This window comes from Micromys minutus (assembly GCF_963924665.1).
Source record: "Micromys minutus genome assembly, chromosome: 1".
NCBI classification, from domain to species: domain Eukaryota; kingdom Metazoa; phylum Chordata; class Mammalia; order Rodentia; family Muridae; genus Micromys; species Micromys minutus.
Window position 1 is genome coordinate 33,659,986 of NC_137969.1, and position 23,929 is coordinate 33,683,914.

The following is a 23,929-nucleotide window of genomic DNA, read 5'->3' on the forward strand; positions in this document are numbered from 1 at the left end:
CTGCTGTCTATGTTCTTCTGCACCCGAGGCATAGCCCCACTAAGTTAGGGAAGGGTCTGATTTGAAAAATGGGTGTTTACTAGAGTCTACATTTTTGGAAGCCTGTGAAATCTAAGCCGCACTGGGACTTCTGAACAATTAGCATATATATATGTGTTATATATATGTATTATATATATATATATATATATATATATATATATATATAATTTTTAAAATAAAGTTTTATGTGTCTGAGTGTTTTGCCTGCGTATGTGTATGCACACCACATGCGTGGGCTAGTACTTGAGGAGTTCAGAAGAAGGCATAGGATCTCCTGGAACTGGAGTTTCCTGATGGTTGTGTGCTATCATGTGGGTGCTGGGAGCTAAACTCAGGTCTTGTGCAGGAGCCACCTGTGTTCTTAAACACCAAGCCCACCTCTCCTCCTTTGTGTTCTTAGTTCTTAGTGATGCTTAGTAGCAGGATTCCTGGGCGCCCATTTTTATCTCAGATCTCAGATCTTCAAGTCTTTCTTCCCTGCTTTGTTTATTGTTTGAAGCCATAGTAAAGATTTTTAAGTGCTTAGTTATTTTGTGTGTGTGTGTGTGTGTGTGTGTGTGTGTGTGTGCGCGCGCGCGCGCGTGCGCGTGTGTCTGCATCTATTCTTACCTGCAGATTCTGGAGAAAGCCATTGGATGTCCTTCCCTGTTGCTCCCTTTCTCACTGCCCTGAGCCAGTCTCTCACTGAACCTGTGGCGGGCTGCTTATTGGCTAGGCTGACCTAGCCTTGCTTGCCCCACCCCCTTCACATCTCCCTACTGCCGACACTGGGGTGACAGATCTGTATGGCCACATGCAGCTTTTCAACTGTTTATTGGAGATCTAACCTTAGGTTCTTATGCTTTCAATGTACCTGAGTCATCTTCCCAGCCCGACTTCTAAAAGTCTTTCATGCTTTCCAATTGTTACTAGGAACATTTTTTTGGGGGGGGGGGTCACAAGTGGACCCTTATTCATGAAGGAATTTCCTTTGTGTGCCTTTAAGCCTAAGGATTTTCACTCAATTATACAATAAAGAGAAATTTCTTGTGATCATTCCTGCAACATTTTTTTGCCTCTATTTAAACATTAATGACATTTTTATCTTTAGAGTTAAAAGCATTATGGAAGTTTGTTTGCTGTAACAAAATGTGATGTAAACAGCCAAGTGGAGGAATGGTTCCTTTGGCTCAGAGTTTCAGAGGTGTCAGTCATTCTGAAGGGAGGAGTGTGGCTTAATATCTCTTAACACCCAACAGCTTAAATAATGGTAGCAGGAAGTAGAAGGAAGGTCATGCAGGAAAAGGTCAGGAAAAGAGACATGCCTTGGTGACCTACCTACTTCCTGCAAATACTTTTGACCTTTGCCAACTAGAGTCATCAAAAATTCATCTACTGATTAGCTAAGAGCCTTCATTAACATCTGTAATTTCTTTTATCTTTTCCCACTTGATGTATCATCATTATTACACCACCCACACACAGATATATAATAGTTTAATGTTAGCAAATAGTTCATTCTGTGTATGAATAAAACTGGTCTCTTGAGCTCTTTTTAAATGGAGAAACACATTCATTTTTATTCATTTGTATGATACCCACCAGAGCACTGGAGTGAAAGAGAAGTTGATTTGTTTTTATTTGCTGTTTCCAGGACAGATGATAGATAAGATGTTTAACCATGTGGAGGCTGGACACTTCCAATACTTGAGTGGTATCTTGGCCAACCTCTCTTCCTGTGTGGTGTTGGACCGATTCCAGGCAATGGAGACTGTTGACACTCTGGAGACCAAGGCACATGAACTCATGCAGCAGAATAGTTTCTTGGCCAGTAAGTACTTTGCAGAAAAAAAGATGCTCACTAGCGCAAAAGCTCCAATAGGTGGTCAGTTTGTCTCATCTCCCTAAGTGCATCTTAAGTTGACTTGGGAAGAAGTCTTCTAGATACATCATAAAACAGAACAGAGGTATATGCACTGAGCTAGCAACTAGATGTTCCCAAGGCTGTAATGACAAGCAACTGTTGACAATCCCAAGGGCACAACTACCTGCTATGTCTGAATTTATTGTTTTGACTTCATTTTATGGTGAATTCTCACCTGGGAAGCAGTGTACTCAAACTTCCTCCATAACTTTTATTTTTTTCATATTATCTTGATGCACTGAAGTAGGAAAGGAAAAAGACAATGGTCAGTTAGATTCCATCATAAGTTGTTCATCTAACCAGCATAAATGTGATGCATTCTTCCATTCTTTTTGAGTAAACATGGGATTATTATTTTGTTGCTTTGTGGTGCTAGGGATTTAAGCCAGGACCTTGTACAAACTCAGTACATGCACCATTGTTAGACCATATGTCCAACTCCATAGAATTTATTGAGGTTTGAGATTAGTTTGCAAGGGATGCTATAGCAAATTACTACTAAGTTCAGCCTGGAAACCCAACAGTCACTTGTTACCTCATAGTTATGTAGACTTGAAGTCAAAAATCAAGGTGTCAATTGGTTTTCTTGGATGGCTGTTAGGGCAGGATCTCCTATGGGCATGTATTAGCTTATTAATCCTCCTGAAATTTCTGTATATAATCTGTGCATATAGCTGCCAAATGTTCCCTTTTCATAAGGACACAATCATGTTGAATTAAGGCCTACTCCGTTGGCGTCTTTTAATATGACAACACCTTTCACCATACAATATTACTGGGTGGTAGACGGATGGCTCTGTGGATAAGAAATTGTTTTGGGAGTTTGAGGACTGTTCAAAGCCACAGTACCAGTGTTCAATCAAACAAGCAAACAATCAATCTGTGGTTTCATATATAGAAAACCACATCCAGTATTATGGCTGCAAAGACAGTGTGGCTGAGGCCTTTTGACTACCAGCCTAGCTCCATGTTCAGCGAGAGACTCTGTCTCAATGGAACAGGAGAGTGATAGTGGGAAAAAAATACCTGATGCTCCCTTTGGCCTCCACATGCATGAACTTGCACATACACATACATGCATGCATGGATACATACAAATACATATATTAACCAGACACACACAAACAGTAACACACATGCACACACAAACGCATATGGTAACCAGTTATACACACAGAGAGTCTGACACACACACATATATACACAAAGACATTTACTAACCTTACATACCCACACAGCATCCACCGTGACATATATTACCCAGACATATACACCTATTCACACACACACACACACACACACACACACACACACACACACACACACACACATGTACACACAGGTACTCACTATGCTCTCTCCTAAGATGATCCAGGGGTTTGAATTTTGAGGGAACACAACTCAGCTTATAGTAATCTGTCTGCATTAAATACAGAGAATATGTGTAGCAAGGAATCTGTGTACCAGAGAGCAGCATCTTATATTTAAGCTACAAGTGGTAAGTACCCAAAGATACATATTCTGTGCAGCCAGTTGGACTTGTGGTCCCGGGGAGAGAATGGCTGATTATCTGATCTGCTCTGAGTTAATTATTCAAGTCTATTCAAATTGTGAAATGAATAAAGTATTTGTTTTGGTGATAACACAATATTGTAAAGCTGGAAAGGCGCCTTGGACAGTGAATGACAGGGTCTTGCTTCAATTACTTATGGAAAAGAGTAGTTGTTTGTTTACCTTCCTGGGGTTGCATTCAGTATTACAGGAGTGGAAGGGTATGAAGTATCCCAGGTTCTGCCCACATGAGATGTATGACACTTTTTTTTTCTTTCCTATTACCAGGTATTATATTCAACAGTTCCTTGGGACACAGACACATTAGATCAGCACCTCACAAATTGCCACCCCATGTCACATATACAATCCGGACCAATGTCTTATATAGCATGAGGACAGACATGATAAAAAATCCTTCCTGGAAGTTTCATCCTCAGAATCTACCAGCTGCTGGGTTAAAATATAACTACATTTTTGTTCCACTACAAGACATGATCGAGAGAGCCATCATTGTGGTACAGACTGGGCAGGAATCCCTGGAGCCAACCACACAGGCACAGGCAGCTCCCTACCCATGCCATACCAGTGACTTGTGAGTATCAATGGTTACCCATGTTTTCCTCCAGTGTCGACCTATCAGTCGAGAAATTCTGCATTTAGAAAACAGAGTAAGAAAAAAACTTTGAGCTTCCTTATTGTTGTTGGAAAGTACAATTTTAAATGTCCATTCTTGTTTCCAATTTCTTAAGATTCCTTTTTGTACACACACACACACACACACACACACACACACACACAGACACACACACACACACAAACACACACAAATTGTTTTGGAAGAATGCAATGACTGAGCTACAGTCTGTTCTGTTTCAATGGACTGTACCCACAAAATGAAAATTTTCAAACAGAAATTTCCCCAAGCAAAGCACGAGTTAAGTTCTGTGCAATGTACTGAATCTATGTGTATGGAGTGATACACAGGCATTGTATTAGGTGGGCAAGTCCTGTAGGGTTGATTTAAAATAGATAGGATTGTAAGCAAATTGTGTGGGTGTGTGTGTTCATCCTATTTTATTTATTTGTTGATCTTGTTATATCTGGATATGGTTTCTGGAAATAACACACTGTAGAAATTCAGAGGCCACTTAATGTAATTAAGTGTAGCTTCTACCCAACTGTCAGACATCTATAGCTTTTGACAAAGCCAGAATAAACTTGATGAACATAAGTCAGGAGGACTGTGCATGTCTGACTCCTGGCTCCACCTTTTTATACATGAAGAAGCAGAGGAAGCTGATTCTTTCTTTGGTCTAAATACTTAAAAAATAGCTTGAGTGCTTTGTACTGTTTAGGGTAGTTAAGAGTTGCATGAGACCCTTTGTCTTGGGTGTACCACTAGCAATCTAAGAGTGTGTGTACTTAAATAGTGTGATTTAATATAATCAAATATGGCAAATAGGTTAGATATATCAGAAAAATGCTGTTTAAGGCTGAATCAGCTAGCTAATGAGCCAAGCCAGGCAGGGAATACTTAGTAGACAGAGCAGAGGCTCTGGTGTGCTGAGGATCGGTGAAGGCAAGCATTATCAAGCACACCTGAGTATAGTCAGACCACAGAGTGTGCCCAAAGAGATTTAATGACCCTAACATAGGCTACAGCAACAGCCTTACTTCCTGCCTTCCTCATGATGGGTACTGTACTCATAAACACCTGCTTCCGAATCTGACCCGGGTAACAAAATGTGTGGGTCCTTTGCTTTCCCTGTACACTGCCTCTGATGGGTTATTACTGGCTCCTTTGAAAACAAGGAATGAATTGAGTGTAGAAATAGAGGATTATTGAGAGATAATTGCAGTGAGGCTAATTCTGAGAACAGATCCGGTACTCTGTCAATGATGCTGCACAGGATGACGGGTGCTGCACCTCTAACCTCTGAAGTCAGGCTTTGTCTCCAGCTGATTGGTGATCCCCCTATGAGAATAAACTAGTTAATGTTTTTGTCCTCTCCTTTCTGCATAGTGACATGGCTCATGCATTACAGCTTATCAGTACATCTTTGATGGTGGTGGTATTATAAGATGCATGTGCTATAAGTTATGGTGGTAGGATGAAGGCTGACAGAGACAGAGAGACAGAGAGACACACAGAGAGGGACACTCATTTCCACCCATGAATTGTCATATAAGGCAATTGGTTGATATGACAGGTAAATTCATTTTCTTTCTTCTTTTTGAAAGCTTATTTATCTTTTCAAAGTAACATTAGTTTTTACTTTGAACATTTCAACATTTCAAAATGATTCTAAAGTATTTTATGTTGGAAGAGCTGAAATCAAGACTACTGTTGTCATTGGCTTGATGTCCTGTCCCAATGCTCCATTTAAGTTCAAATGCTAGAACTATAAGAAATAAGGCAAAATTGTAAAAGCCCATATAATAGTCTCCTTTAGTTTCCAGAATATGTGATCAACATCATGTATATAATTGAGGGCAGCATGTATGTGAGTAGGAAGACACATATTCCCTTTGGTCTGGTTCATAGAATAAGTCATATGGTGACACTGTGCCTAAGTATTCTCTGAGAATAATGATGACCACACTAGCAAGCGTGTTCATGGAAAGTTAGAGGCAGCCTCAGTTTCTACTTCTTAGCAATCTGGAAGGGCTGTGGAGGAAGCATTGAGAAAGATGGGCAACTACACATTCTTTCTATCTACGGAAGATTAGTTTGTGAGCATGAGAAACATGGCCTTTGGAAATCTGGACTCAGTGAATGCTTGAGTGTGACTTTGATGCTATGAGCCCACTTTTCTCCAGCTCCTCCTTGGGATACCACCATGCAGTTCCTCAGCCATTTACTTCACTTGCCCGAAGCAGCTAAGAAGTCTTTCCCTCTCTGGACTATTAAAATTCTCCTTGTGGTGCATCCTTCTTTAGCATTTAATTCCACGATGCCCCGTGTTAGAGGTTCAGTGTCCCTGCAGTGACTGAGGTAGTCTGAGATCTTTCAAGAACTCAGACACCCAAGTAAAACTCCTAAGGCACATTTATTCAATAGGTTTTAGAAGTTCCCTGCTGCTCACTGAACAAGTTACATATTCATGAATTTATTAATGTATTCAATGACATTTATGTGCTATTTGTCAGTCTCTAAGTTTGGGGTGAGTTAGTGGAATGAACAGGTATAAAAAAAATCCCTATTCTGGGGCACCAACAGTTCAGGGAAGTGTGACACACAATAAGGGGGGGCTGTGAACTGAATTTTAATGGCAATGTCTGCTGTGGTGTTCAGAAGTGAGGTGGGAGGTCAGAAGTGTGAGCTGAGTTTGCTGCACTTCTGTGGTGGGGGTGGATCATGCTAGGAAGATAATGTTAGCATAAACTTGGAAGGAATCAGAAGTGTGGTAGAATGTATATTCCTGGACAGAGGCCCAGCTAGTAGAAAAGCCCTCTGATGGCCATGGCCTAGTGTGTGTACAGTCAGAAGAGTGCACCAAGTTATGATGGGAGATTGGAGAGCTTAGCACAGGCAGTTTAGCTGCAGATGATGTGGGTGGAATGAAACTGTAAATGGACTTTAGCAGTGGATGTTGTTACCTGACAGCAGCTAGAAGAATAGAATTATAACCAGAGTCCTGGGCCAAGAGTTCCTGACTTCACTCCAGGTATGTTGATAATAGCAAGTCAGCAATAGTAATATTGAAAGTTAGGGAAAGATATAATCAAAATGGGCATTCAGTGAAAAATAAATTATTAGAATTTTATTACATTCACATCTTTGGGGCACTAACCTAAGATTTAAGATGAAATAGAGGAATAACTGGGGCAATTATTAAGAGGTATACATGGTTTGGCAGTTTTAGCTAAGATATGGTCTGGTTGATCATTATTTAAGTTCTGGATGAGTAAGTTGCTCCAAAGAAGTCCTTATCGCTAAGGGAACACACCAGTTCCCATAAGATGATTGTCCTTGCTGGGTGATAATCTCATCCTGGCACCAACAAAGTTGTGTTGTTGTCTGTGGACGTTTACTGCTCTTGGATTTTAAGTAGATTGCTGCTTTAGAACAGAGAATGGAGACTCCAGGGTGCTTTTAGAGGTTCTGGAACGGGGTGTAGTAAAAACCTGGTTGTAAGATGCTCCTGTTACACTTGGTTTTGTGCCTTCAGCCCTGAAATGGGATAAGAGAGGTTGTGTATCATCAGTTCTTAGATAAATATTTTGAGCATTAAATCTTCCTACATGTAGAGTTAAGTAGGTATCTGATCGCAAAGTTAAGGTAACAGATGAAAAATGAAGGCAGAGATGATTCTATTCACCTGAGGGGGAACATTAGGAATCAGGGGTTTTTGTTTTTTTAATTTTTTTGATAAATGGTTTCTAACTGCCTGTAAAGGAATTAGAACCTTGCTTCACAGCCCTCAGGAGTTTTGTTATAAATGAAAAGAGAGAGTGATCAATAGATGCAGAGGAATTAAGGCAGAAGATGATCCATTATATTTTGTTTTGTTTTTCTTTTAAAAGCCATATGGCAATAAAAATGATCTGGTAAGAAGGCAACACTGGTAATGTGTTACACAGAAGGTTGGTTACCTTGTCTGAATAAGTGGAGAAGACACTTCAACAAGTAGAGAACACAGGTACAGGCAGAAAGGTGGCAGCCCATCCCCGACCAGACAGCCTGTATGACCTTCCTCAGCTGAGAATCTCCAGTCTTCATTGATCACCTCCTCTCTCTGTCCTTCTTCCTCCCTTCATATTGTACCAGCCATCAGCACATGCAGTCCATGCTTTTGAGAGGGATAGGCAAGGAAGTGTGATTTGAAACGTCAAAGATGGAAAAGGTGGGTGGGTGGGGTTGTATGAAAGTCACATGTAAGCACTTATTACAGGATAGTTTAAAAAATAGACACAAAATACTTGTTAAGGGCTTCTCATGGTTGAAACTAGAGTGTGTTTTTATAAAAACACATACAAACAGGATTTCAAGTATTGAAGTATGGCTGTGAAGAGTTAGAAAGGGTACCCATTTTCAAAAAATTTAAAACCATAGAAGCACTATAGAATTTCTTCGTGTAGAGAGAATATCTGTTAATTCAGTACTTTTCTGCTGCTTGATTATTTCAATGCATAGTACCCCCTGGGTAGTACTGTGATTGTGAGAGTTTTCCATTTTCAGGTCTGGCTGGCCTGTGGCTACTAAAGTTGATGCATGTGCTCTTTAGGATGTTTTTGGAAGAGTAGAGACTGGAGAGTTATTTCAGATGAGTTTACAATATCTGATTTGATCTCATTGGTCTACACTAACCCCAAGCTGGCCATTTATTTGGTCTGCTTTGATGGTTTATTCTTGTAGTTGCCACAAGGTACTTCTGTAGACACTGCTTTCCTCTACCTTCTGCTTGCCTTGTTTTTAACAGGAATCTACATTCTTGCCATGCAGAAGTCAGAGCTTGTAGAAGCACTGTTCCCTGGTCCTGTCCTGTCCCACTGTGAGGCCCTGAAAACGGGTTAATGGTAATAGCTGTCACAGAAGTAGAAGAAATAAACTCTCTGCTCTGTAACTGTCATGTACTCATGCCTCAAATAACTTGGAGAAGAGTGAATAAGACACATATGTTTTGTTGAACTACTAGGGAATCTTAAGTTTCTCCATATTGTTCCCCTCAAAAGCAGCCATAGTAATGCTTCCCTTAAAATTGGTATGTCCCTTTATGCCATGCTATTTATTTTTTTAAGAACAATATAGGTGCCATTCTAGTCTCAATTTGTGCCCTGGAGTTAACCCTGTGGCACAGCTGTCTTTACCCAAATTATTCTCTGAGAGAGCTGGTCTCCCAGGAGTGCTGACACATCTAAGATCACAGGCTCACAGGAGGGACAGACTCAAATCAGAGAAAGCAACACCAACTAACACCAGAGTTAAACAAATGGTGAGAGGCAAGTGCAAGAACCTAAGCAGCAGAAACCAAGGCTACTTGGCATCATCAGAACTCAGTTCTTCTACTACAGGAAGTCGTGGATACTACAACACACCTAAAAAGCAAGATTCAGGATTGAAATAAGATCTCATGGTGATGGTAGAGGACTTTAAGGAGGACATAAATAACTCCCTAAAGGAAATACAGGAGAACACAGGTAAACAGGTAGAAGCCCTTAAAGTGGAAACACAAAAATCCCCGAAAGAATTACAGGAAAACACAACCAACCAGGTAAAGAAATTGAACAAAATCATCCAGGATCTAAAGATGGAATTAGAAGCAGTAAAGGAATCACAACAGGAGACAATCCTGGAGACAGAAAACCTAAGAAAGAAATCAGGAGTCATAGATACAAACATCACTAATAGAATACAAGGGATAGAATGGAGAATCTCAGGTGCAGAATATACCATGGAAAACATTGACACAATAGTAAAAAAAAAAAAAAATGAAAAATGCAAAAAGGTCCTAACCCAAAACATCCAGGAAGTTCAGGACACAATGAGAATATCAAACCTGAGGATAATAGGTAGAAGGGAGCAAAGATTCCCAACTTAAAGGGCCAGTAAATATCTTCAATGAAATTATAAAAGAAAAATTTCTTAGCTTAAAGAGATGCCCATGAACATACAAGAAATATGCAGAACTCCAAATAAACTGGACTAAAATAGAAATTTCTTCTGTTACATAATAACCAAACCACCAAATGCACAAAACAAAGATTATTAAAAGCAGTAAGGGAAAAAGGTCAAGTAACATTTAAAGGAAGACCTATCAGAATTACAACAGACTTCTCAACAGAGATTCTAAAAACCAGAAGATCCTGGGCAGAAGTCATGCAGGACCTAAGAGAACACAAATGACAGCTAAGGTTACTATTCTGAGAAAAACTCTCAATTACCACAGATGCAGAAACCAAAATATTCCATGACAAAACCAAGTTTATGTAGCATCTGTCCACAAATCCAGCCCTACAAAGGATAATAGATGGAAAACTCCAACACAAGGAGGGAAACTATACCCAAGAAAAAACAAAGTAATCTTTTAACAAACCCAAAAGTAGATAACCACATAAACATAATTCTACTTCTAACAACAAAAATAATAAAAAGCAACAATCACTTTTTTCTTAATATATCTTAACATCAATGGACTCAATTCTGCAATAAAAGGACATGGACTAATAGACTGGATACATAAACAGGACCCAGTATTTTGCTGCATACAGGAAACTCAGCAATAAAGACAGGCACTACTTCAAAGAAAATGCTGGAAAGAAATTTTCTAAGCAAATGGTCTGAAGAAACAAGCTGGAGTAGCCATTCTAATATGGAATGAAATCAGTTTTCAACCAGAAGTTATCAAAAAAGATAGGAAAGAACAATTCATACTCATCAAAGAAAAAAAATCTATCAAAATGAACTCTCAACTCTGAACATGCTTCAAATGCAAGGGCTCCCACATTCATAAAAGGAATATTACTAAAGCTCAATGCATTCATTGCACCTCACACAATAATAGTGGGAGACTTCAACACTCAACTCTCATCAATGGACAGATCATGAAAACAGACACTAAACAGAGACACAGTGAAACTAGCAGAAATTATGAACCAAATAGATTTAACATCTATCTATAGAACAATTTATTTTAAAACAAAAGAATATACATTTTTCTCAGCATGTCATGGTACTTTTTTCAAAATTGACCATATAGTCTGTCACAAAAGAGGCCTCAACAGTTACAAGAAGACTGACATAATCCCATGCATACTATCAGATAATCATGGTCTAAGGGTGGTTTTCAATAACAACAAAAACAACAGAAAATGCACATAGACATGGATGCTGAAAAATGCTCTACTCAATGACCACTTGGTCATGTAAGAAATTAAGACATTAAAGACTTTTTAGAATTTAATGAAAATAAAGGCATAACATACCCAAAATTTTGGGATACAATAAAAGCAGTGCTAAGGGGAAAACTTAGTTCTGAGTGCCTCCAAAAAGAAACCAGGGAGAGCATACACTAGCAGTTAGACAGCACATCTGAAAACTCTTGAACAAAATAAAGTAAATACACCCAAGTTGAGTAAGTAGCAGGGAATGAACAATCTTAAGGCTGAACTCAACCCAGTAGAAACAAAAAGAACTATACAAAGAATCAACAAAATTAGGAGCTGGTTCTTTGAGAAAACCAAGATAGGTAAACCCTTGGCCAGACTAACCAGAAGGCACAGAGACAGTATCCAAATTAACAAAATCATAAATGGAAAGGGAGATATAATATCATAAAATGAGGAGATTCAAAAAAAGCATCAAATTCTACTACAAAAGCCTATAATACTCAACAAAACTGGAAAATCTGGATTAAGTGAACAATTTTCTAGACATATAACAGGCACTAAAGTTAAATAAGGATCAGATAAACTATATAAAAAGTCCCATAACCCTAAAGAAATAGAAGCAGTCATCAAAAGTCTCCATACCAAAAAAAAAAAAAAAAAAAAAAAAAAAAAAAAAAAAACAAAAAAACAACCCAGGACCAGATGGGTTTAGTGCAGAATTCTATCAGATCTTCATAGAAGACCTAATACCAATACTCTTCAAACTATTCCACAAAATAGAAACAGAAGGAACACTACCCAATTCATTCTTGGAATCCATAATTATGCTTGTACCCAAACCACACAAAGACCCTACAAAGAAAGCAAACTTTAGACCAATTTTTATCATGAACATCGACTCAAAAATACTCAATAAAATTCTTCCAACCAAACCTAGTCACTATGGCGAATACTAACAAGTGCTTTCTGAGAAGAGACTGATAAAGCTGTCTCCTGAGAAGCTCTGTCAGAGCCTGAAAAATACAGAAGTGGATGCTTGCAGTTAACCATTGGACTGAGCATAGGGTCCCAATTGGATGAGTTAGAGAAAGGACTGAAGGAGCTCAAGGGGTTTGCAACCCCATTGGAAGAACAACAATACCAGCCAAGCAGACCTCCCAGAGATACCAGGGACTAAACAACCAACCAAAGAGTATACATGGAATGACCCATGGCTTCAGCTGCATATGTAGCAGAGGATGGCCTTGTCAGACATCAATGGGAGGAGAGGCCTTTGGTCCTGTGAAGGCTTGATGCCCCAGTGTAGGGAAATATTAGGGTGGAGAGGCCAGAGTGTGTGGCTGGGTAGAGGTGGGATAGAGTGGGGAGGATGGGATAGAGTGTTTCAGGAGGGGAAACTGGGAAAAGGGATAACATTTCTAGGTATCTTGATAGAAACAGGAGAACGTGATCCTCCAGGAAGTGGTCGTAAGGGTTTTCCTGGACCTCTAGGTCTCCCAGGTGATTCAGGCTCTTCAAGGTATAGAAAAATGGCCAAGATGAAGAGCAAGGTCCCCCAGGAGTGACAGGAATTCCTGGTGTGCTCTTTGCAGATGCAGCATTTTGTGATCACTTTTAAGATTCTGAGAGCCACTGAGAGTCCCACACTGCGATGCTGAAATAATTGGACTAAAAAAACCACATTTATGTCCTGGCTTTGCTACTTGCTAATCTCAGGACCTTGGGAGTTAGTCCAGTGATTTGAATTTTGAATATTATCTCCTCCTCTTGAATTGTAAGCTAATTGCTGTTCTGTCGACCTCATTAGTTTGTGCAGAGTAGATCATCATGCTTCAGAGAAGCCCAGGGCCATGAAGACACAGGATGCTGAGCAGAGCAGACACTCCATGTGGCAGCTTACTCTGTCACAGGACTGCTCTAATTGTAGGAAGGTTCTTCTCCTCACTGATGCGGAAATTCAGGGTGGGTGTGATGTTTTTAAATGTTGTTAGATTAAGAGAGCAGTGGATACAGGCAATATCTGCCTTTCTCTGAGTTTAGCCAGTGAACTGTGGAAAGTACAAAAAGAAAGATAAAGTTAGAATGTCAGTAAATACCTTTGCCTATGGCTGGCACAGTTTGCCAGTACCTGTAGGTTTATGTTAAGGCATTATTTGATTGGACAGTAGAGAGGTTGGCTGGCAAAGTTCTGGGAAGGTGGAAGAGGAGGCAGGAGGTAGGATGGACAGAAGCAGAGATTGAGGCAGATGTGTATGTTCTTCTCAGTGCATCTATAGCTTGATGAGATTGTTGTTATTCTTTCTAAGGGTTTCTATGGTTCTACTATCTTTTCTGGATGGGTAGTTTGTATCTTTGTCCACTGGTTGAAAGTTTATTGTGTAGACAGTTTGTAGATTGAGAATTTAACGTATAAACCTGTTTGATAAGTGAATGAATTTGAGTCATGTTTGTACCCACTGGTGGAGGAAAGGAACATGCCTGTGTGGTCATATCCTCTCTGGACAGAAGCAATAGGGGCTGTAGAGTGAACCATGCCTGAGTTAATAGAGGTGGCATAGAGCACCAAGATAGAGATCCCCTCAGTGCCAGATGGCCCCTCTCAGGAACTGGTAGCCAGAGTTTCAGACTAAAGAAGAGATGATTGAGAGAGGGTAGGGTGGAGACTACATGGTTTGTGTTCAGCTTTGTACCAGTGCAGCATCCTCAAAGTGAGAGCATGGTGCTGATGACAACAGAACTTTTTAATATTTACTGCAACTAGTACCCATAGCCCCCACATAAGTCATAGACTGATACAACCTCTCTCCTCACGGTCACAAGCTATAGACCACTCAAGCTGATAATACTGAGGAGCATCATGGGATATAGCAAGTTTTTATTCACTGTGACTCTACAAGAAAATGGGAAGAAGAAAAGAAGAGAGTAAGAGAGCAAGAGGCAAGGACATTATTGCCTTTGTCTTGGTGATTAGCCCCACTGTGTTCTAGGCTTGGTGAGGGCTGGTCCTAAGTGCAAAGGTGATGGAGCCCAGCATAGTAGCAGAATGGAGAGAACCAGGCAGAGTCCAGTGTAATATGGGAAATGAAGCTACCAAGCCACATTTGAGTCAAACTTCTGTATCCTGAGTGGCAAGACTGCAGTAGGTTTCTCTGTGCTGCTCCTTCTCATAGTGGGAACTCACTCAGTATGCTCACCACATCACTTTTTTTTCTTTGAATTCTTCAAATGCTACTACAGGCAAGCATCACACAGAACACCATTAAGAAGAGTTATTAAAAGGTAAATCAATGAGATGCCATTTGCAAAAAAGAAATGGTGACAATTTGATGTTTGTGAAGATCAGAGTATCTTTTAAAATAGGTGGAAATGCTTGATAGTTTGACTTTAAATTGTGAAGCCTATTTATAGTGCTTTGCTGTGGGCTCCAGAGGAGGGATAAATACACAAAAGGTGCTGCAACATATTAGGTTGATTCATGCTCTTCTGATAAGAGACCAAACCTCTTTCTGAGGTGACTTAGTCATCCAGATTTTATTATATTCTTTTTTTGTTAGTTTTTCCAGTAAATGATTATCAAGAGCAGATAAAATAGAGAAAAATACTTCACATTGTATTAGTCTATTCTCTGTTGCTGTAGAAGTACTTGAAACTGGATATATATATATATATATATATATATGAAGTTCAAGTGTGTATGCCTCTTTCAGTGGAACCCAAGATTGTGTAAGCATATGATGTTTGAATTTCAGATATAAATTCCTTCCCATTATTAAAATTCTAGGGAGAGAATGATCTGAAATAATGAAGTTGTTTCTTTGTTTCCTATTCTACATCCTCAGCTGTCATTTCCCCTTTTGACAACTTCTTTGATTTTTATAACTTGCTTTGCTTTAGTGGTTACTTAAATGTTTCTCTTGTTTTATTATATATGTTCTTTTCTTCATCATATACCTTTGATTGTTATTATATCAGTGCTTTCTTTCAGGATTTTCCCCCTTTATTTTTTAAAATAGTATTTCAACACTTCTTGCGAAACAAAATCAAAAGACAACACTGTAGATATATAGGTCACATTTTCTTTTTGATTTAAACCTTTAGTCTAGTCTTCCTCCACCAAAGAAATTAAACAAAGAACAAATTTTTCTTTAGAAAGAAATGACAATAAGAAAATTAACTTGACCTGACTACATTAATAGAAAATGATATCAGGATAAAGAAACAAAATAGGAGATGTGGCAAAAGGATTCTTCTGGTTTCTTACACAAAGTAAATAACCAGCATTGGACAACTGAGAGCCAAATCAAAACACAATTTAACATATGTTATTTCTGACTGGAGATAGAGACCATGGCAGACATTAGAACTTATCCAGTAGCCTTTGTTGTAAAACGGGCTCCACCAACATAGCAGGTCTTCTTTAGAACTACAAAAGCCTATTTCTACTGGGCTTTCTCCTAATAACTGACTATATTTTCCATCATAATAAATGTAATATTTTCTACGATTTTTTGATTATTGAAAAAATTTATGTAATATAACTTGATCATGTTTTCCCTTTCCTAATTTCTCTCAGATGTTCCTTCCTTCCCTCTTTCCCTCCCTCCCCAACTTCATGATCTATTTTTTCTTAGAACAAAGGCAAAAATGAAAACAAGAAACACACATACACACACACAACACACACACACACACACACACACACACACACACACACACACACACACACACACACGAGTGTGTGCACCCATCCTAAAAAGTCATAAAAATCGGAAGCAAAAAGCAATAACACGAAGGAAAATCAAACCAAACCAAATCAAACCAAGCCAAGCCCAGCCAAGTCAAGCCAAGCCAAAACAAACCAAAACAAACTAAAACAAAAGAGTTTAACAAAGCAAAAGAGGGCAAAAGGCCTACACAAATACCATTTATTTCTTTTGTGTTGGCCAAGTGCTCCTGGGCATGCAGCCTGCCCTGAAGTGTGGTTAATGTGCCCAGTGAGACTCTACTGGAGAAAACTGATTTTTCCTTTGCCAGTGGGGATGGATTGCAGATAGCTTTTTTGTGTCTCTGAAGTCTGTGTCTGCTAAATCATCTCAGTGCTGGCACCCAGTCTGACTTGACTTGTAACAACAGGCTTTGCATGTGTTGTTACTGTTTCTGTTAGTGAGCATGTGCATTGTACCTGTTGGGTATGGAAGACACTCCTTCCTTGGAGCCATCCATCACCTCTGGCTTTTAACAATCTTTCTGCTTTACTTCTGCATGGATCCATTAGCTTTGAGGGGAGGGCCTTGATGAAGGTACTTCAGTTAGGACTAAGTGCTTCAAAATTTCCCATTTTCTGCACATTGACCATCTGTGGCTCTGTGTTAATTCCAGACTTCTACAAGAAGAAGCTTCTTTGATGTGTGTGGAGGCAGTGATTTATATTTATAGCAGCATTTCATTAAGAGTCATTTTTCTGGCTTGTGGATTGTCAAGCCAGGTGAGCGACAGTAGAGCTTTGCCCATACACCAGACAGCTCTTGGAGAGAAGGGCAAGAATGGGGCTACTCCATACCCAAATCAGACTTGGGCCTCTTCAACTCCAGGGATACAAAGGCCATATTTTGATAAAGCCAGATAGGCTTCTGTTTCCCAAGAAAGTTCCAGGGTTTATAGCTGGAAAATACAGATGATTACCTTTTCCCCTGGTAGCATGCAGACAGAGTACATTCCAGTAACATGAATGTTAGTCAGTAGGGTGAATCTTCTAGTTAGGCACAAGCTCAGTTCCCCATGTTTGGTGAGATATGGATCTTACCATCAGGTTGTGAAGAACAAATAGCCTTGACAACAGCCTAGGATGCTTGAGGGTTTCCATGGTGTACGTTTGGTGAATGATTCAACATAAAACTCATTACTGGAACTGGAGGTTGCTATAAGATACTTATAGAAAATGTCAGAGAATTGTCTCTTCTATTATTTGCTGACTCCATTTAGATTCCTTTCCTCTATGTATATATTTATGAAGCTTCTACAGGCATAGGCTTCCATATGGCTTTTCAAGTGGTTTTTCAGTGTCATTTTCCCTGTGGCCCCTACTTTACCCTTTTCTCCCATCCCTTCTTTCCCTGTTTAATTCTCATGTTATGTGTTTTTCTTTGTCTCTTCATAACAATATATTCTAAAGGACACTCTCAATCCCTCCAGTCCCTTACTAGATAACTAACCTCTGTAATAATTCAGATTGTAGCACACACATGGAAGGTATAAAATCTAACATCCACATAAGACAAAATACACAGTATTTGTTGTTTGGAGTCTGGCTTACCACATTCAGGATGTTTTTGTTCTAACACCATCCCCCTTTTTTTGTAAATTTTTTATTAGATACTCAGTATTTACATTTGAGATGTTATCCATTTGCCCAGCCTTGCTCCCATCCCCCCTCCTCCTCAATTTGCCTTCACAAAGGTACACTCCCTCCTGATCTCCCTCTCCACCCCATTGCCTTGGCATTCCCCTACATTAGGAAAACATGCCTTCTCGGGAACAAAAATCTCTTCTCACATTGAAGCCAGACACTGCTATCTTCAGCTACATATGCAACTGGATCAATAGGTCTCTCAAAGTATGCTCAAAGGTTGGTGTTTTATTCCATGGGAGTTTTGGAGGGTTTGGTTGGTTGATAATGTTGTTATCTTCTCATGAGTTTCCAACCCCTTTCAGTTCTTTAACTTCTTTCTTTTGTAACCTCATTGGGATCCCTGGGTTCAGACCAATGGTTAGCTGCAAGCATGTCCAGCTGTATCTGTATGACTCTAGCATAGTCCCTGAGGGGGCATCTCTGTCTGGTTCCTGCCAGTAAGAACTTTGTGAGATCAGCTATAGTACTTGGATTAGGTGACTGCATATATGGTGGATCCCCAGATGAAGTGGCTTCTGAGTGATCTTTTCTTCAGTCCCTGTTCCTCTATCTGACCTTGCATTTCCTCCCATGAAAACTTTGCTCTCTTTTCTAAGAAGGACTGAGTCATCCCCATTTTGGCCTTCCTTCTTTTTGAGCTTCACATTGTCTGTCTAACACCATTCATTTACTTATTGATTTAATATTTTCATTGTTCTTAGCAACAAAATAAATCTCACCACATGTTCACAACCCGTTCATCAGTTGACAGACATCTAGGCTGTTTGCAATTATTGGCTATTATGATTATAGTAGCATGAAGCTCAGATGAGCAAGTCTGTCTCTGGTAGGATGTTGAGACCTTCGGATTTATGACCAAGAATAGTATAGCTGGATCTTGATCTAATTTTCTAAGTTTTCTAAGGAAGCACAGTGCAGAGTTCCAGAGCAGCTGTATGAGTTTGAGCTCCTAGCAGCAATCAGTAAGTGTTCCCCTTTCCCCCATCTTCACCAGCATGAACTATAATTAGTTTCATTGATCTTGACCATTCTGACTGGAGTAAATGAGTTCTCAAAGTAGTTTTAATTTGCATTTCTTTGATAGCTAAGGATGTTGAGCATTTCTTTAAGTGTTTCTCAGATGTTTGTGTTTCATCTTTTGAGAACTTTCTGATTAGTTCTGTGTTGGGGGTCAATGTGTGATTTTAGCTGTAGTAGCTTTTATAAATGTGGGTATCTTCATGGTTGGCACACAAGTGTTTAGAATTACAATATCCTCTTGCTGTTTTTCTTCTATTATTAGGATGTAGTATACTTTTTAAAATTTCTCTTCCTTTGTCTCTCTCTGTCTCTCTGTCTCTGTCTCTGTCTCTGTCTCTCTCTCTCTCTCTCTCTCTCTCTCTCTCTCGCTCGCTCGCTCTTTCTTTCCCAATACAATGACAATCCTTGTCGGTGAGGTATGCTTTTTACAGTAGAAAGATGGATTCTGTTTTCTGGTCCAATATATTAGTCAATGTAATTTGGGGGGGGGGAATCTTGAGACCATTAATATTGAGAGATATCACTGAGCAGTAAGTATTGATTATTGTAATTTTGATTTTATAGTGTGGCTTTCGATTTTCTGTTCTGGGATTATATATTTTTGTGTCTTCGTTGGTGTGGCTACTTCTGTAGAGCTGGATTAGTAGATAGAAACAGCTCAAATGTATTTTATTTATAAAACTTTTTATTTCTCTGTTGATTGGATTAATAGTTTTGCCTGGTATTGTAGTCTGAACTGGTGGCTATAGTCACTCAGAGTTTGTATGTAGTACATATGTTTAGGCCCTTTGGACTTTCAGAATCTCCCTTGAAAAGTCAAATGTTATAATGAGCCTGTCTTTATATGTTACTTGGTTTTATTTTCATTGTAGCTCTTAAAATTTCAATTTAATTAAATTATAAATAAAATTAATTAAAAACTTCTTTTTGGTTCTGTATATGTAATGTCTTGATTATTATGTGTCATGGGGAATTTCTTTTTTTTTCTTTTCATTTGGTGTTATGTGTGCTTTCTTGTACCTTGACAGGCACTTGCCTGTTAGGATTGAGAAATTTTCCTTCTTCAATTTTTAATTGTTTAAAAACTTTTTTTGTGATGTTGATCCTAATTTATTTTTCTTCTTCTATCCCTATCCTTATTATTTGTAAACTTGGTCTTGTCATACTGTCTGAGATTTCCTTGATGTGCCTCAGTTGTTTTAAGTTCAGCATGTTCTTTGTCTATTTCTTCTACTTAGCTTCAATACTTGAGATTCTATCTTCCATGTCCCATCGTCTGTTCCTGCAGCGTACCTCTGAGGGCTTTTGTTTGTGTTCCTAAAGTTTTTATTTTTAGATGTTTGGGTTTTCCTTAGTGTTTTCCTTCATAAATTATAGTTTTATGTCTTGGATTGTTTTCATTATTTTTTTAACCCTGTGTTTTCACAGATTTCATTAAGGGAGTTATTCATGTTTTCTTTAAGGCCCTTGAGTACACTCATTAATGCTTGTTCTTGTCTTGTTCTTCAGCTATATGCATTTCTTGGGAATCCACTACAATAAGATTACTAGCTTCTGGTAGAAGCATATTATCTTGGCCATTAATGTTTGTATTTTTATGCTGGGATTTAGGCACCTGAAATTAAGTTTAGGTATTTATTACTGTTACATATTTTGTTTTTGTTGGGTGGATATGTTATTGCTTCTGGTTCCTATCTAAGTATGGTGCTATGGGGGTCTCTGTTAGAGAGTTCTTCTTTGGGTGTCGGGTGTCAGAAAGGAATGTAAGTGGGCTAAGAAAATAGGTTTAAACGGGGTGTGGGAATTATCTTAGGGAACAAAAGCTACACCAAATGTTAATATTCTCAGGAAATAGAGGTCGGGTAGAAGAAAAGGCTCCTACAATCAGGCTGCTACAAGACTAGGGGCAAATCTGAAAAGATCACAATGGAGCATAGAATGGAGAGTAAAAAATCATTTATCTGAGACTCAACTCAATGGAAGTCCCTGATAGAAAGTATCAAGTGGCAACTGATACACTGAAATGTAAATGGGCCAGATGGAAGGACTGGGAAGGTCCATAGCAAAGAGCCATGCTGGGACTTCACCAAGAACCAGAGTCCCCAAGGAAAGGAACATGGGATGAAAGGAGGGGATCCTGTAAGAGTGCTGCTACAGGAGTAAGAGTAAGTTTGTAGACATCACAGTGGAGAAAGGATAATGAAAAATCACCTATATGAGTCCCATCCCAGTAGAAAGTAGGACTGGTTACCGACACAAAGACATAGAGATAGATGGGCTAGAAGAGAGGGATGGTTAGTTGGACTTTTCTACTGTTAAAAACCACATGACTTTAAATATTAAAAGCATAGACTTTGATTGTGGCATTGTGAGGGAAGCTGCAAATGCCACAGCAGGCAGGGGAATGATTTGTGTGAGGCAAGAAGGAGATCTGTTCAGCACAACTTGGTTGGCCAGTGATGGTTCCAACTTTGAGAGTCTGATGTAGAACTTTGGCACAGCACAACTTTGGAAAAATGTAACAATTATCAGAACAAAGCTTGAGGTATGTTTATGTTGAAACTCCTTTACAAAGTGCAAGTCTTTTGCAAAACATCTGTAACTTCTTCCATAAGAATGAGTTCTATGGCTTGAGACACCATGCACAAGGTAAGAGCACAGAGAGGAAGTAAACAAAAGAGGAAACATCTGTCTAGTTAATGGGACCTCTATGGACATGGGATCTATTGGCTGAGAAACATTGCTCAGGTGTCTGGGATAAACATAATAGTCTGAGGGATTCTGGTGATGTTTGGCTCTACAAATAGCAAAAAGAATCCCCTGGTTATTATTACATCAGATTCCAGCTTTCTGGATGAAAACAGGTATAAGTAGAAGAGGAAAGTCTGTAAGTTTAACATTGTTCTTGGTTTCCCTAGTGCTGTCTCTGAGTATGAGAATCATGCGTCCTCTAAAGTACCATACAATAAAGTCCTTATTTTTACTTTTTAATTTTATCCTTCCATCTGCCTGTAGTTTATCCCCCAATTCCCTGGAAACCAATACTCTAATTTTCCATTCCATCTTACCTTCCATTTATTAGTATTTTATTCTTGAGATTTCTTTTCTCAGGTGACTTGAATGTGTCAAAACATCATTTCAAACTAGCACACTGTGCTCCTTGCTATCGTGACACACAAGCACAACACCTTTAAAACACAACCTTTTATTCTCATCCACAAGATTTAATGTTAATATCACAATATAAAACATAGTCAAACTTCTAAATTTCCCACAGTCCCTAAATGTCTCCATACTTTAAAAGGCAGAGGTTTCTTAATTGTGGGCTTCTACAATTAGATCAAAATTTTATTATTCTAAACAGGAAGGCCAAGAAACTAATTTAGATTGAAGCAACCCCCAAATCTCACAGTTTAAGTCCAAATTCAGTGGCTGAATGTTGACCATCTGCTCAACATCATTCATTTTATAGTCTTCATGCTCTAAGCAGCCTGGGAAGTCCCACTTCCTGTGTTATCATCCACAGCAGATATATGTTATCCCAGTAAACGTAGGCTAGCTCCAGTGAATACCTACAACTGTCCTTGAATGTCACATGGTACTGGAATCTCCAACACCTTGGCGTCTCCATTGCAAGCAAGGAGGTAATTTCACTAGAGTCTTCTTCTGGCATTGTCAGAGGGACTCTAACCTTGCCATATAGTGTAAGCCTTAACTGCTCACTGTGACTCCTTCTTTCTTTCCGTGCCCCTGTGACATGGGTAACTCTCATACAGTCTTTGCCACATTCTGCTGTGAACCTGAAATACAACTCATGTCCACGCACTGACTCTAAAACAACACTTTCCTACCTTTCTAGTGAGACTCAGATTTCACTGTAATGGCAATGGTCTCTCTACTGGATGGTTTTGTGTCAACTTGACCCAAGCTGGAGTTAGTCATAAAGAAAGGAGCCTCAGTTGGGGAAATGCCTCCATGAGATCCAGCTGTCAGGCATTTTCTCAACTAGTGATCAAGAGGAGAGAACCCAGCCCATTGTGGATGGTGCCATCCCTGGGCTGGTAGACCTGGGTTCTATAAGAAAGCAGAACAAGCCATGGGAAGCAAGCCAGTAAGTGACATCCCTCCATGGCCTTTACATCAGTTCTTTCTTCCTGACCTGCTTGACTTGCAGTCCTGACTTCCTCTGGTGATGATGGAAGTGTAAGCTGAATAAATCTCTTTCTACCCCAACTTGTTTCCTGGTCATGATGTTTATGCAGGAATAGAAACCCTGACTAAGACAGTCTCTAATTAATTCTCTATTTACAGGCAAAATTTCAGCCCCACCTGACCAGAACCCTGTTGTCCAGACAATGCACATGTATTTTTCTAGCACACTTTATTCTTTCTGGTGGCCCCATGGATACATTTATCTCCCTCTTTAGTGTGAGTGTGTAGGATTCCTTCAACTCTTTCTTCTGGTGTTGGCTTAGGAGCTATGAATGTCTTTAGTTTGTGTTTATCTCAGAAAACTTTTTTTTTCTTTCTTTTTTTTTTTTTTTTTTACTTTTTTTCCTACAACTTTATTTACAAAATCAGAGATACATGTACAGATTTTTAGAGGCATTTAGGCATAAAACTATATGAATATATTTTTGTCAGTACTTGATTTTTTATAGGTTTGATAGTATGCATTGAAATCTTATTAGTTACCATAAATATAAAGTACATGTTAAACAAAAGGTAACATGGAAATAGTCAAGTTTTTCTTGGTATATATAGATTAAACATAATGATTTTTAAATACCAAAAATTGATACAAGGCTATTTTCTTAGCTCTTGACTTATTAATGATTTAAGCTCTAGGTGTACCCCATTCTGGGAGAGTGCTATACACTTATTGTTTTTCCTAAGAAGTGAGACTTCCAATACACAACAAAGATATATGCACCACAATGTTCATAGCGGCTCTATTTATAATAGCCAGAAGCTGGAAGGAACCCAGATGTCCTTCAGAAGACGAATGGATACAAAAATTGTGGTACATATACACAATGGAATACTACTCAGCCACCAGAAACAATGACTTAACCAAATTCTTAAGAAAATGGCTGCATCTAGAGAAGATCATCCTGAGTGAGATAACCCAGTCACAAAAGAACAGACATAATATGCAGTCACTGATAGTG

At 39.0% G+C, this 23,929-nt stretch overlaps 1 protein-coding gene across 1 annotated transcript in view; it reads left to right on the forward strand.

Annotated features, from left to right (window-relative positions):
- ABCA13 (ATP binding cassette subfamily A member 13) overlaps positions 1–23,929 on the forward strand; it is a gene marked incomplete at both ends in the record, with an annotated part of 453,164 nt that overhangs the window by 161,212 nt on the left and 268,023 nt on the right. The window contains 2 exons of the mRNA XM_080920446.1: positions 1,676–1,852; positions 3,785–4,091. Of these exons, the coding sequence (XP_080776572.1) occupies positions 1,676–1,852; positions 3,785–4,091 (484 nt within the window). The remainder of the gene's footprint in view (positions 1–1,675; positions 1,853–3,784; positions 4,092–23,929) is intronic.